General features: G+C 36.6%; 1 protein-coding gene across 14 annotated transcripts in view; it reads right to left on the bottom strand.

The window, feature by feature from the left end:
• Positions 1-1,596: 1,596 nt before the first annotated feature.
• The window catches only part of PPP1R12B (protein phosphatase 1 regulatory subunit 12B), a 126,158-nt gene continuing 112,160 nt past the window's right edge, over positions 1,597-15,594 (bottom strand). For 7 of the 14 annotated variants that reach the window (XM_067468105.1, XM_067468107.1, XM_060772531.2 and 4 more), the window contains 2 exons: positions 12,761-12,940; positions 7,539-7,620 (listed from right to left, as the gene is read on the bottom strand). In XM_067468105.1, the coding sequence (XP_067324206.1) occupies positions 12,806-12,940 (135 nt within the window). In that variant the 3' untranslated portion in view covers positions 7,539-7,620; positions 12,761-12,805. Of the gene's footprint in view, positions 7,621-12,551; positions 12,608-12,760; positions 12,941-15,594 lie in introns of those variants that run through there. The other 7 variants (XM_060772528.2, XM_060772529.2, XM_060772539.2 and 4 more) reach the window with 3 other exon arrangements.

Genomic DNA, 15,594 nt, shown 5'->3' with positions numbered 1-15,594 from the left:
TTGATGTGAGTTTTCATTACTGAACTGCCTCAACATGCTAATGTCATTATGGGGTTTAACTCTAGATCAGGGATAGTAACAATGCATCCTTCTAGTGATACTATTAACAACTACAACTAGATTTATGTCCTACAACTCAGCATGAGATCCTGTGGCATTCTTTTTGGTTGCTTCTAGTTTCTATAGTCACAAGCAGAACTGCGCAGAGAAGTTGCTTTCACTCAATCAATTCTGTTCAGTATTCTCTGCTGTTTCCAAGCCATGCAAGGGATGATCACTTTTATTATGGAAAATCCTTTGTTAGAATTGTAGCACAATACCCAATACCCAGAGTCAGTGTCATCTGCCTTCTAATAAAATATAGATTTTATTATTTCTAGATTTTGCCATTTTATATAAGGGATACTATTTTACAATACTATTATATACTAGCTGTCCCCTGCCACGCGTTGCTGTGGCTGTCTGGTGATCTGGAAAATAATGAGGTGTTGATTTCTAATATATGTAATGTCTTTCTACTTGTGAGTAAATAGTATTTCTTGCTGTTTCTGTCAGTGTTAATGTAGAGATTGTCTGGTTTGCCTATTCTGGAACATGCAACGTATTGTCCTTCTTTAAGGGTCCCTTTCAAATCTATGATACTATATCTCTGTGTATCATATCTATCTATATATATATATGGCTGGATGGCTCTTTGTCAGGAGGGCTCTGATTACGTTTCCTTGCCCTAGTGAAGGGAATTAGACTGGATGGCCTTAAGAATTTTCTGTTGGTCATGGGGGTTCTGTGTGGGAAGTTTGCCCCAATTCTGTCGTTGGTGGGGTTCAGAATGCTCTTTGATTGTAGGTGAACTATAAATTCAAGTAACTACAACTCCCAGATGTCAAGGTCTATTTCCTCTAAACTTCATCTGTGTTCATTTTTGGGCATATGGGATATTCATGCCAAGTTTGGTCCAGATCCATCATTGTTTGAGTCCACAGTGCTCTCTGGATATAGGTGAACTACAACTCCAAAACTCAAGGTCATTGCCCACCAAACCCTTCTAATGTTTTCTGTTAGTCAGGGGAGTCCTGTGTGCCAAGTTTGGTTCAATTCCATTGTTGGTGGAGTTCAGAATGCTCTTTGATTATAGGTGAACTATAAATCCCAGTAACTACAACTCCTAAATGACAAAATCATAATTTTTTGAGTGATGGTCACTCCTTGTGTAGTGAGACGTTTTGTTGTCAAATTTGGTGTGATTTCGTTTATTGGTTCTTTTGTTTTTAAGGTACTCATTATGCACAGAGCATTTATATAGATAGATAGATAGATAGATAGATAAGATAGATAATAGAAATTGAGCATCCATATTTTGATATTCACATAGTGTCCTGTAACCAAGCCATGGGGGATACCAAGGGACAACTGCATTTTCAATCTTGGCCTAAGTTTTCCTATTTGAGCCCCCCAATGTAACCAGCCCTTTAACTATTACAATCAGATTAGGAGAAAAGATGGCAAAACTTATACTTTCTGCCAAAGACCTGATGAAAGTGAGATTTTTCATCTGCTAGAAAAAAAATCTATTTGTTATTTAAGACAGACTCAGCGTTAAAGCACTTACTTTATTCATTTATAAATACTGTTTGTGTTTACAAGCATCATAGATGTGAATATTCTCAAATTTTCAAACATATACTTAGAATACTATATAACAATCAGGAAAACAAAATCATTCATCTCAATTTGAAAGGCCACTCAAAAGTTGCATAAAAATACATTCTTTTCCATCACTCACAGGCTTGTCTTTTCTCCAAGTAGCATATTTACAAAGATAGGTAAACCTCTCCTTAAAACAGGCAGGAACAGAACACTTGCAAATGGAAATTAGCAAGCCAACAGCTGAACACCTTTCTTTTCCAAGAGTTACCATTTGCAGAGGACTTGTTAACAGATACCATAACAGCATGAACTAAAATGGAGTGAGAAGAAGCACAACAGATCTTATGACAATGGCTCGGCCTTGCTGTTACTTCAGTGGTTTTAGCGCCAACACACTATAAATTGCATTCAGCAAGGGTACAATTTGTCCCAGAAAAGAGAGAACATCAGAGGAGATGGGAATCTCTTGGGAGATGGGTTGACCTCACCTGTGAGTGTCTAAGGAGTTATCTTGGTAAAAACCCTCCTAGGAATATGCTGCCTTTAGCAGAACCACACAAAGATTTCAAATGTGAAGGTGAATGTGAATTCAAACACAAATCATTCAAGGAAAACACCCTGGAGATTTAGCAAGTTTGAAACCAACCTAAAAATGCCCCTGGAAGGAAACATGCATCTAGAATGCCGGACTTCAAATTGAGATGTTGCCCAGAGCACCAGGAGCTAATATGGTAGTGCATTAGGTGGTGTGTGGAAAGTCAAGAACATGTGTGAACAAGAAAAGTGTGATCATAAACACCAAGAGTATAAAAAGCTGCAACAGTGTGAGTGCAAACCACAAACATCAGGGACAAAGGGGGAGGGGGGCGCCTGCAATCTATTTTATTTGCACAAAGTCCTACCAAAACAAAATTCCTTTCAGTTACTAATAAACACTCAAACAACTTAGAAGGACCTGCTTATGAATCTGTACTGGAACTACGAAAGTTCTTCTAAAGCACATTGGTTCTTTTCACAAAGAACTAATTTTGGTGGATGTGTGTGTGTGTCCTGATAAGGTATGTTACTGAGCTGCATGATCAAATCAATTTTTCAGAAATTTTCAGGCTCTAATGCAGCAAGTATGTGGATAAAGGAATATATTAGACTTATTGGATGAGATCTCTACTCTATCACATGTTGTGTGCCTTTGAATTTTTTCCAATGTGAACCTATCACAGTGGTTTCTTGGCAAGACTTGATCAGAGAGCTTTGCTTTTGTATCCCTGACAGAGTGTGACTTGCCTAAGGACACTTAGTGAGTTTCGATAGCTGAGTGGGGATTCAAACTCTAGTCTCCATAGCCCAGCCTTCAACCCACTACATTATGCTGGCTTATCTATCATATACACTCACATATTAAGGAATATTGGAATATTTATTTTACCTTGACCATTATCATTCCATTAGTTCAGTCAAGAATTTGCCCTTCCCTAATGAAAAGCAAATGTTAGTCTCTGTGTATTCAAATAAGGGCAAGGATTACATATGATACAATTAAGACACAGCCATGTTACCTTGAATTGGTATGGAAAGGGATCCTGTAGCACTTCTGAGACTAAAAGAAGTTTTGAACATATGTTTTCATAAATGGAGTGAAATGCCTAGAAAATAACATTTAGACCCATGAAAGTGCATGTTGCATGTGTGAACAATAATAGACATACAAAGCCTGTGGATATGATGATGGCGTGGCACGTTAAGTTTTAACAATGTTGATGATTATTAAAGGACAGAGGTGGAAGGAAAAATGCTGCCTTAAGCCAAGATGTATATATAGATACTTATAAGAATGGTGTGTATGTGTGTGTGAGGGAGGGGCGGGGGGGGGGGGGGGGTCCTTGCAATATAGCATGCTGCTGGCAAGGAACCAGAAAGGAACTGTGATAAAATGAGTAAGATCCCCATGAGTATTAATGAGTATTCTAATACCTGCAGTGTGCCATAAAACCACTGACCCTGTTCAATCTGGATATATCCCAACTCTGGTTTTTTTTTTATTATTATTTCCCCTTGAAGTTGCTTTACTCAGTCTCAAAGGTGCTATAGTATCCTTTAACATATATATGGTTTACTGGCAAATAGTAGCATGGCTAGTCTTACAGCCAGATGTTGCACTGTGAGAATATGAGGCTTACTTCCAAATTCAACTGTGAATTTGGAAGTAAGTGCATTACGTTTGTTTCTCCAATTTGAGGTGCTTTTTCAAACCATTCTTAAGAGTTCTTTCATACTACTGGCTCTTTTATATTACTAAAACATAGCAATCAAATATCTGCTCAGGCATGGAAATCCACTGGGAACCTTAGACATGTCAAACTTTCTAAGTCTTAGAGAAAAGCAAAGTCCTCTGAACACATCTTGACAAGAAAATCTTGTGACATGATTGCCTAAAAGTCACCAAATGTCACCAAACTTTAAGGTACACAGTAAAAAATCCTATCAAACAAATTTTAGCTCTCAAGATTTCTTTCGTATTTGCATTTGCTTCCCTGAAGTCAGCCCATTTTGAATGTCTCTACTTCATCTAAAACTTTCATTTGACCAACAATGGTCCCATTAAAACTTCAAGCTTTCTCAACTGTAAGTAGTAAAACCAACTCCTGTTTCCACCTTACTTGAAGCTATACCTTTTAAATCAAACTGCATTGAAAAAATCTACATAGATGTGACAGAAGTCTTTAAGATCTTTGATATGCAGATACATCTTGAAATGTACATTACCTGCAAAAGTAAGACAGTAGTCAGGAGAAGGGTCCACTTTCGATTATACAGAAAAGCCTCCAGTATCCACATGGCTGAAAGCTCTCTTGTTGCAGACTAAAACTTCCAACGTCTTTCTTACATAATATTCATTTTATGCAGAGAATGTTCCAGCAGACTGCACAATAATAACATTATATAAAACCCATGTGTGCATTAAAACATAGTAGTATAATACATCAGGAAAGAAACATTATTCAGTAGTTGTATTTTTATTTTATTTTATTAAAAACAGATTCAGCATGAGTACTCTGTCCTGAATTCTTCAGTAAAGTTTATTCCACTATTAAAACCACAGGCTAAGATACGAATGGGCCTTTGCACACACATTCACAATCCTTTTGTTTGAACCATGATTAACCCAGAAAGCCATAGCTGCCTATTTTGTCCAAATCAGCTTCCAAATAATCCAGAACCTACAACTAATTTCACAGCATGATTAAAGATATATTCTTTTGTTCCAAAATGGAAACTAGTTAGATATTTCCTCGTTTGTCCATACCTTCATTCACTTCAGTGCGGATCTCCAAAACTCCTAATAATTGATCTGGAGAAGCTTTGGCTTTCTATTAAAGTAACCAAAGCAAATAGTTAAAATAATGAAAATTGTATCAAAATGCGACCTCCGACATTAAACTGAATGACATATGACTACCAGCATTTGTCATAAGCATGATCTGATTCTCCATTTTTGGTAGGCTGTTACAAGCAATGTTTAGGCTTGTAAATCAAGTCAAAGGAATTGATTTATTCACCAAGTTTTCAACCCAAGAAAAATTCAAGAATATGTATGACATTCTAACTAAAAGTCTTGACTTCAATATGGCACTACTCATCCTGCTGTATCAAATATCACAGATTTCAATTTTAAGGTTATGTACATTAGAACTTGAGAGTCACTGAATCTATTACATCTTGGTAAGTGGTGGCAATAATGGAATGCAGGAATCACAGTAGAATAAATTACAAGCACTAGATGCCGTTTTCTTCTTTTCGGTTAATTGACCTTTCATGGTAGGGTCTGAAAAGGATCCATAGAGAATTCCTTGCTCATGCAAAAGCAGCAGGATTAGCAACCTACTATGCCCTAGAGCTGAAAGGTATCACTTGCAGAAAGATCAGTGCATGCAGGAGTTGCAGATTGTTTAAATATATAGAGCAGGAAAACCAAATCACCACCAATCCCAGCTACATACAGATATGAAATCAACTGAGCAATAAAAGACTATCAGATGTAGTATCAGTAAAGTATATGGATTTGTAACAGATAACTGATCCATTCTGATGCTGTTCGAAATATGACAAAATGTCAGACCAAACAAACCAAAAAGCAAGTACTGCTTATAACTCAGGGTATATTTTCTTTCTATTCAAAGAGAAGCAAGCTCAAACCTGTTCATAATAATAGAATCTGAAATCTCTGTCTTTACAAAGCAGCTTAGTCCAGAGGAACTGATATCTCAGTCTTAATAGGATTCTATTCTTAGCTGGTGGAAAATGAGAGGAACCTATGTACAAATATGGAAAATCTAAAAGAAGATGATGATCAAATGTTGAGAAATATTGACAGAAAAGCCTGTATTGCTGCTATTTACCTAATAATGAGTGACTGTATTCAGATAACAAAGGTTCCTTTCTAACCAGACATGATAATTGCCTAAATCTAGGTCAGAACTATATGAAATTGATATCATGCTTTAAGAGAAAAAGAAACAAGAAAGAAAACAGAACAACCCTACTGGTATAGGGTCACATTATTGGCAGGAATTTTAAAAAATAGGATTTGCAAGTGAAATGTAGTTTTTCGCAGAAGTCAGAAGAGCAGAGTGTCTGAAGCAGCTATATTCTGAGAATCTGAATATTTCCAGGACAAACAAAACATGTTTTTAAACTATTTATATCTTGTAGATAATGTCCTTATTAAAAGCAGGCTCATTTGTGTTTTATAACTGTGAAAATGATCACTATATTAAGATTCTCAAACATTACATGGTATTTTTTATCCAGACCTTCCATGCAAACTGAGGGTCATTTCCCTCAAGGGATGAGCACCTCTATTCATCAATCTTCTTCTTTAACAAAGGAGAAGATGTACATCTTCAGTTGCTTTTGCACCCATTAAAAATGATAATAATCATCACTTCATTTGCCCAGGTATTTTGTAGAGCTTTTCATGCAACATAATTACTTCACATAAAAATGAGCATTTTGCTATTTAAAAAAAGGTACACTGGCGTCTTGTGCAAGGGTATGTCATACAACTGGAAACTGAGTAAGTGAAGTTTTCTGGTTCACCGGTTCTGCTAAAAATCTTGAACAAATGGGACAAAGTATTAGCCACAGAATGCAGGGGTTATAAGACCACACCATTATTCAATAGTACCAGAGAAGGCAACCATGGAAGGCAACAGCAGGAAGCAAGTTGAGGGCCACAAAGGTGAAGCAAAACCAAAGGAAGAACCATTTATAGGTCTTCACTATTCAATTAAACTTAAAATATTACATTAAATAAATCTGTCAGCGATTGAGACATGTGAAAAACATGACTCTCCAAAGCTGAAAAAATGTTGTCAGACTCCCAGAGAAATAAGTTCTTATGGCATTCAGATTGCAGTTTCCCAAATTCCAGAAGAGACATTGAGTAATCCTCAATGACAATTCTCAGTTCCACTCTATTCCTACGCCAAGGCAGTATCTTAAGACGTGTTGGGTCGTTTCTTTATTACAGTAGTTGCTTCTTTATCTCAGGTTATCATGGACGGGCATGGAGCATACAGAAGATTCTTCAGGCATCTCATAGAGTGCCAATCCAGTGTTTGTCTTTCTGAATGAATAACATCAACATTCTAAAAATAATAAAGAGAGAGAAAGAGTGTGTGACTGTGTGTGGGATATGTCATGTCTTGGCGCATAGGAGAGGATAAGCACTGTGCAATATGGGAATGCCCAGCCAAGTGCAAGAAGTATGTGTGGTCAGCTGATCCATATCTGAAATGCCAGCAGTTCTTTCAACAGGAAGATCAGAAGCAGGTGGCAGCTTGTGCACAGAAATGTCATCTTTACGTCTGTCCCTGGGTCAACATACTACTTGGAGAGTTTACTGATGACCCGAATGAGTGCTCCATTTTCATCTTTCAGTCGCTGATTGTCTGACTTCAGCTCTGCCAAAACCTATTCAAAGACATGATAAAGTGTCAAAATATTTCAGTAATCACAAATTCCTTGGGAGAAAAATACATAGCTACAAAACAGCAGAAAAATTGTATTTAGTTATTCAAAATTATTTTCTCTGAGAGGCAGGCAACTTGGGTGAACAAAAATATATGTGCTGAGAATACACACACACATCTACAACAAGAAACATTTATCAAATATACAAAGTAGCAGCTACTCAAGTTATTATGTTTGGTTACATTTCACACTTCTCAAAATGCATAGGGCAAGGAAATATACCGTGTAAGTACTATAAAACACAAATAAATGGAGAATTATTGTACTCTAGCACAACTGGAAAGGTCTATCATCCTTGATTGTGCTACCCCAATGATTTTACTTTCAATTTAGTTTAGGAAATGTCCTTGCTTTTGTGTATTGTGCTTTCAAGCACAATTCCCATGCAAGACAGATCTCTCTCACGTTTAATCCTTGAGGAAAGTTGCACAGTTCCAAAAATGTGCATAGCTTCAGATATCCTGTTTTTAATGTGTAAAATCAAAATCACAACTATAAACTAAAAACAAATACAATTAAGAATCTGGTCAAGTGGATTTTTTTTGCTCCTTTTTCATGCATCTATTCCTATCCTTTTCATTTTTTAAAATTATTTTATTGTTTTTCACATAAATTAAATAGAACAACAACAATACAGAATGTCCAAACAAACAAACAAAAAACAACAACAACAAAGGGGGGGGGGTCGCACATACACGCAAACATACATATTTAAAAAACAAAAAAGAATATAATAAAAAGAACATAATATTCCTATCCTTTTCATATGTAAGTAAAAACAACGAGGAGACATTTTGCTCAAGAATATAGTATTTATGTAAATTAAAAAATCTACTCTTAAAAGGCACCAAGGAATGCCTCATTTTAGCTGCATCCTCCACAAAGAGTGGTTCAGCAAGTGGAAGTTCATAAAATGGACTTGGTAATGGTGGTTTTTAGTAATCTCCTATCAACAGTTTTTCATATTAAATACAGGCTCCCAAATCACAATGTGTAAAGCATGGTTTTTAAATATTTGAATGACAACTCATTCACAAAAGTAGCTGGATTCTTTTTAACTTGTCATATACATATAAATTTCAGAGTATGAAGTGTTGTTATTGAATATATAGAAAGGCCATGCAATTCTGGGAAGAAACACACCAGACCACCTATTCTGGGTGCTGATAATGTTTGGAATTCATAGGACTTTACTAACATGGGCAAGATGCAGCATGCTCTTAATGATGACAGCCTGCGTCTGAAGCCCTTCAGCATTCTTTCGGTTGTACCAACCTCATACAAATTCCTATCGGTTGACCTATATTGAGGGAAATTACCAAGGGTTTGGTGTGATGGAGGATACTGAAAAAAGCTTAGGCAAGCTTGGGAGGAGGAAATGATAGAGAACATAACTGAGATGAGAGTACAAGGAGTACCTATTTATCAACACGGATTTGAGAAAACCTTGTACATCTCTTAAGTATCAGAAATTGTGTATAAATATATTTGAAACCAGTTGTGTATAAATATATTTGAAACCAGTTGCCACTGAGAATTGGAAATGTAAAAATACACATACATTTTCATGTCTTTGTCACAAGAGAATGTCTTGACAAATCTTGGTCTTCCAAAGAAAATGGTCAAATGTAGTAAATTTTGGAACTTTCTTTTTGCCAAAAGCACCCCCCCCCCAAAAAAAAAGAACCATCCCCAATTTTCCATCAAGAAACATGTTGGGACCTAACTTTTCATGCTGCCCCCAAATCCACCATTGAGAGAGGCCTCTCAGTCAATCAGAAGGAGGAATCCGAGCTAACAGTGAGGGGAGGTCAGCCCTTCTCATGGGCACAGGCAAACTGTGCCCCAGCCATTGTCCAGTCACCCCAGACTCCTCATTAGAGGAGAGATCAAAACTACATGTGTGATCCATTACATAACACATCATTCCCGCTAGGGTGGCAAGTTGGAAAATAGAATAGATTCCTCTTAGAAGAGAAAAAGAAGAAAAATATCTTAACAAATATCCTCAGAAAAGGCCACCACCTCGAGATTAACAATTGCTGTTATGATTATAATAATTTAGGCAGGTGAAACAGACCAACCTCAATAGGGTAACAAAGGCCAAGAGAACAGAATCAAGCTATTTCCATAAGGGTAGTACTGTACAGACAGATAGTTGTTGAAACCAATCGATAAAATCCTCAAATTCAGTTATCAATTATCAAATTAAGTTATCAAATGTACTTTGATGATGTTGTTGTTGTTTGTTGTTTATGTTCTGATTTTATTGCTGCAATATGTTGTCCTGGGCTTGGCCCCATGTAAGCCGCTCCGAGTCCCCATCGGGGAGGTGGTGGCAGGGTATAAATAAAGATGATGATGATGATGATGATGATGATGATGATGATGATTATTATGAATCACATGTTAGATGGGGCTCTAAAGCCTTATCCTGATCTGAGCTGAAGGAGGACAGAACAGGGAAGGTGAGACTGGTCCTCCTATTTAGGGTAATAAGGATGATTGACAGGTTGAAAGCTCTACCTGTGGAACATGCGAGGAGCCAGAGCCAGTTTGAAGGATTGTTGCTCCACACTGGGCTAAAACAAAGAGTTGCATCCCCAAATTTTGAGGAGGAAACAAGGAAGAACAAAATAATGTGGAATTACGCTGAACAATATATCTCCAACTTGTTTCCCCAAGTGTTTATTGCAGGATTTACCATAAAATTTCTTTTAAATGAATTCAAGCAAAACACAAAAACTGAGATGGGATGAACATAGCAGTTTTGCTGAATGACCATCATACTGTTAAAGTGATTTGTTTAGCATCTCGTACAAAAATCTGTTCCTTAGTGTTGTTTCAGTCAAATGAGGAGAATACAACTTCATGGTTCTTGCCTTGGTGAATGAAATGAGGAAAAAGGGACTATTTTGGAGTCTGGAATTACAAGACTTAACATGCTAAGCCAAAAGGGATCAAACAAAAGGGTTTTATAAAATACCTGACAGGAAAGCATAAAGCACCAGCAAATAAGTTGTCAAATCATTATAAATATATAAGCATCTTCAACTATTATATCACAATGGACAGTATTTAAAAGTTCTTTTGAAGTCCAGTAGGAGGAATGAAAACATTTAACAGTACCTCAGCGCTAGAGAGTTATACTTTACAATATTAAATATCAATATTTATTCATGTTCTCCTTAAGAAGATAATGATCTTGCCTTTATCTAATTTTGGTGTTCTGGAAGGGATTGCCAACACAAATAATATTAACTAGATCCTGCTGCAATAATATGTAAAATTATGAAGAATTAAGGAGCAGCTTGCTTTGGCCCTTCTTCCTTTCAACAGTGGCAGACTTTGGAGCCCAAAGAAGCTCCCCACCATATTTTGGAGCTCTACTGAATTCTGGTAAACATCATTATGATGCCACAGCTAATGTTTTGGTCACTGCTAGTCACCTTTAATCACCTTTAGGGCCAAGGGAGGTGGGCTCCTGCAGTTTTGGAGTGTGGGCCCAAAGAGTAAGAAAATCCATTTACAGGGCATTTTCAACAGGTTTTTTAAAAACTATTTTCAGTTAATTTTTTTCCAGGAGGTTCTCTTCTTTAATGAGAGGAAAGTCAGAGTACCTGCACTGGGCTCACAAAGAGACATGTTGAGCCCACATGACCCCAATCCATTTTAGATGCCTCACAAAAAAAATCAGTAACTGAAGATACTAATTAAAAACACATATCCTTAACATCTAGTTATTGTGTGCCTTCAAGTCATTTCTGACTTATGGAGGTCCTAAGATGAATGTATCATTTTCCTGGCATAATTTGTTGGGTTTTTTTTTTTTGTGGGGGAGGGTGCCTTTCCCCTCCTCTCCAGTTGAGAGGAACCCAACCTTTATTAAAGGATTCTTCAAAGCATCCTTACATCTCAATATTCATATCCTCAATGAAGCCATGCATTATTTTATTTAAAGAAAAGGCAAAACAGAATAATCATGGTATTGTCTATGCTGAAAACCAGTGAAGACATGTCACTATGAAGAAAAATAGCTTTTCAAAAATCTTAAGCAGTTCCCTGTTCTTTAAATTTGTAACAATGTATATAGTATTTTGACAAAAAAGGTTTTTAATTGATTTCATTTTTTTTCATTTCACATATTTTAAAACTCTTTCTTAGTTTAGACTTTAACAAATCTGTATTTTCATCTATGAAATTTGTTTTTTAATGTTTCGAAAAATTTTGCTTAGTAATGCAGTCAGACCTGAAAGAAAATCGATATGGGACCTGACTCACATTGGGTACTTTTGCTGACACTGACATTAAAGAGGGAGTACTTCTGGTAACATATTATTTTACATAAGATGTTATCCTATATATAAAGGATATATGTGTGTGTCTAAATGTCTACATGCTTACTTATCTATGAAATCATGAAAGCTATAGAACCTCATAACAGATTATTTGGACCTTTGTACTTATTGATTCCTGTCTTATTCACATAACTAAGAAATCTTTTACAAGTTGACACAGTTAGAATACAAACCATGTCCAACTCTGCATTCAGTTACAAATCTGTATTTGGACTGTACTGTATTTCCTCTATCATATTCCAAATGTGATTACCATGCTATGTCCACTATTATTAATAAGACATGTGTTCCAAGTTTGGTCTCTTACATATATTTGAATAGTATTTTAAACTCCTATAATGCTCAACTTCAGAATGGCATTGTTCTAACATACTGTATGACAAACAGGCAGATGGATTTTGCATCTTTGTTCTATTCTTTTTCATTTGCCCCTTATCCAGGCAAAGTCTTAATAAAATCATCATTATGCCAAATCATAGTCTGATGCAGAACCTATATAGGCAAAATGCATACCTGAAGAGAAGTGACTGTGTAAATCAAGAACTGTACCTCCAAGATGAAGACTGTACCTTATAGGGATTAGAAACGTAAAGTTTATAAGCAATGTAGGAAGCCACTATCATAATGCTATTTGAGTGTCGCACTTCTTAATTGACAGGGTTAGGAAGTATTTGGAAAGGGTTGTGGATAGGTTTGGACAGACAACAAGAGCAAAGACCTGCCTGAAAGAGTGGAAGGAGAGGTGAGATCAACTGGAGGGGGAGATGCTATAGCTCTTCTGACTCTGGGGGCTCAGCGGACTGTGAGAGCCTGGCTACAACCCGAGTCAAAGCCCTGTTTTCGGCCAGCAGCTGCTCATTCATCTGTCTCAAAGTGTGAATCTGTTTGAGCTGGTGAAGGTTCTGCAAAGTGAGACATGGAGGAGATAGACAAAGACAAAACAGAGAATATAAAACAGCACAGAAACATGAATTTGGCAGACAAGCAAGAAAAAAGAGAGCAGCAATGAAAGGTGGGAAGCAGTGAAAGTACAGAAGAAGCCAGACAACACACTGAAGCACTGGAGAAACTAAAAAGAAGCCACACGAGGCATTTGTTTGTTTAAAACTTGGACCTGCCCAAACTTTTAATTTAATTGTAAAAATATCACTGTAAGAAAGATAAGAAATTATTGTTCTGCAGTGGGATGAGTTAATTTTGGCAAACCATATCTGGGCCATTCAATATGCAGTTCCATTGCAAGGAGTTGCCGAGTAAATCTAACCTGAAAGGTGCTGATAGAGAAGTTAGTATATTTACGGATCTCTTCATCAAGGTCCAGATGACTTTATAAAATACAAGCGGCTTGCTTTTTCGAAAGAGCTTGCTATTAAACCTATTACCTTCAACTTGATACGCAGAAGTATTTGAAGTGGAAAGGGAAATTGTATGCACGTATTAGATGCTCTGAATTCTTGCGTAACAGAGAAACATTACAATCCAGGAAACCTATGAGTGCCTACACTGCTTTCTGCTTCTCCTTTTAACAAACTCATATGGTTCAAGCACTAAGCACTTCCTAAAATATACAACTTCCCTCTAGATATAAACACATACCTTGTAGGTGGCAGCAATCTGGAAACAGATAATTAAGTGATGCAAACGTATCATCATCACCACCACCACCTGTTATAACCTGTTTTTCCCTCAAAATTGTGACCTAAGGCAGCCTACAAATTAAAGCCATTTAAGATATGTATCAGAAGTGTATTTAAGAAGTGTATCAGGGCACTTCTATATACTGGTCTGAGTATCTCTCATTTAGCTGTTAGGAAAAAGAAATAAAACCCTGTAATAAAGAGCAAATGCAAAGCATAGACATAATTTCTGTTTTAGAATTGTTTGTACACCAATAAGAGAGTTTTATTCTCCTTTAAAAGGATTACTATCTGCCGAAGATATTTTTAAAGTAGACTATTTGCAAAACCAAGGAACACCTATGCTATTACCTTTTAATACAGATAAAATAAAAACTGGAATAGGCAAATCTTAATTGATTCATATTTTCAGCATTATATCTGAGGCACTGAATCTGCCTCCTGAGGAGGTGTCCTTCTTTCAAAAGCAATACATAATACACACATAACTGAGGTTAAATTTTCCAAAGAAAGTTAAATTTTCAAAAGAAACCTATAACTTCCTGTAGAGCAAATGACACCTGTAATAGGAAAATATCCTTTAGACTGGATATTCTCTTTGTTGTTGTTTATTCAGGGCCGAACCTTAATCCATATACCCTGTTTCCCCAAAAATAAGACAGTGTCTTATATTCAGTCAGTCAGTCAGTAGCCTTTATTTTGGTCAACAAACCATCGGCTAAGTCAAGTGAAAGTAGAATGATGAAATACAACAATTTACAATTAATAACATCACATTTGGCTTATAATTAATAAAAACAAGTATCACCATTCGCTATCGGATGAATGGCTGTCTATACATGATGAATGGCTGTCTATACATCCGATAGCGAATGGTGATACTTGTTTCCCCAAAAATAAGACAGTGTCTTATATTAGTTTTGGCTCCCAAAGATGCACAAGATCTTATTTTCAGAGGACGTCTTATTTTTCCATGAAGAAGAATTCACAATTAATGTTGAACAAATAAATGAACATTTGTTATATACTGAACAGTAGTTGTCAGTATATAATAAATATACTGGCTCTCACACACAGGGCCACAAAAGATAAGGGCTGTAAAGTACCTGGTTCCCACACATTGTCTGGAGACTGTAATGATTCTCCCACGGCTGTTCCTGGACCACTTGTACAGCATGGACCACATTGCAGCTTCCGGCCACCAGGGGGGAGCAGGCTTCCAAACAAAAACTTTGCTAAGTCTTACTTTCGAGGGAGCCTTATATTTAGCTATTTAACAAAACCTCTACTAGGTCTTATTTTCAGGAGATGTCTTATTTTCGGGGAAACAGGGAATGTATATAGCTTATTTAGTTGGTTTTTTTTTTTTTAAAAAAAAAGAGAATTTGATACTAAACCCATGGGACTGATAAATAAATCCAGTAAAAGGACATTATGTATGTAAGATATGATAGCAATGTTTAATATTTATTTTTAAACTTTTTACAAGGCACATACAATAGATCTTGGTCCTTATCTTTATCCTTCCCAAGTGTACCTTTGGTACTGTTCCATTATCCAAGCAGAGGCCACGAAGAGAGAGAAGGCTAGTTCATTTTATGGGGTGGAGGGTGGGCTGAAGGAGTTAAACCCTTTCCCCATGTTTTCCTGTCATTCCCTCCATCCATGTCTCCATTGTGGATACAACCCTTGTTTTTGTAATGTAAAGTAGGAAAGGAGAATAACCAGCAAAAACGGGGAAAATGGTTTTCCTTCTTCAACTCCATAAAATAGACTATCCTTCTCTCTCTAGTGCCCCCTAGTGGCCTCTTTCTGGATAATGGAACAATGCCATACAGTTCTTTGTAAAGAGGTCCTTATAATATATGGTGAACCTGGTCTGTGCTGCTTTAATTTTGTTCTTCAGAGGTTTACACGAA

Source organism: Anolis sagrei, chromosome 4 (genome assembly GCF_037176765.1).
Source record: "Anolis sagrei isolate rAnoSag1 chromosome 4, rAnoSag1.mat, whole genome shotgun sequence".
Classification (NCBI taxonomy): domain Eukaryota; kingdom Metazoa; phylum Chordata; class Lepidosauria; order Squamata; family Dactyloidae; genus Anolis; species Anolis sagrei.
Note: the sequence above shows the minus strand (reverse complement) of the source record. Positions and strands in the feature narration are given on the sequence as shown.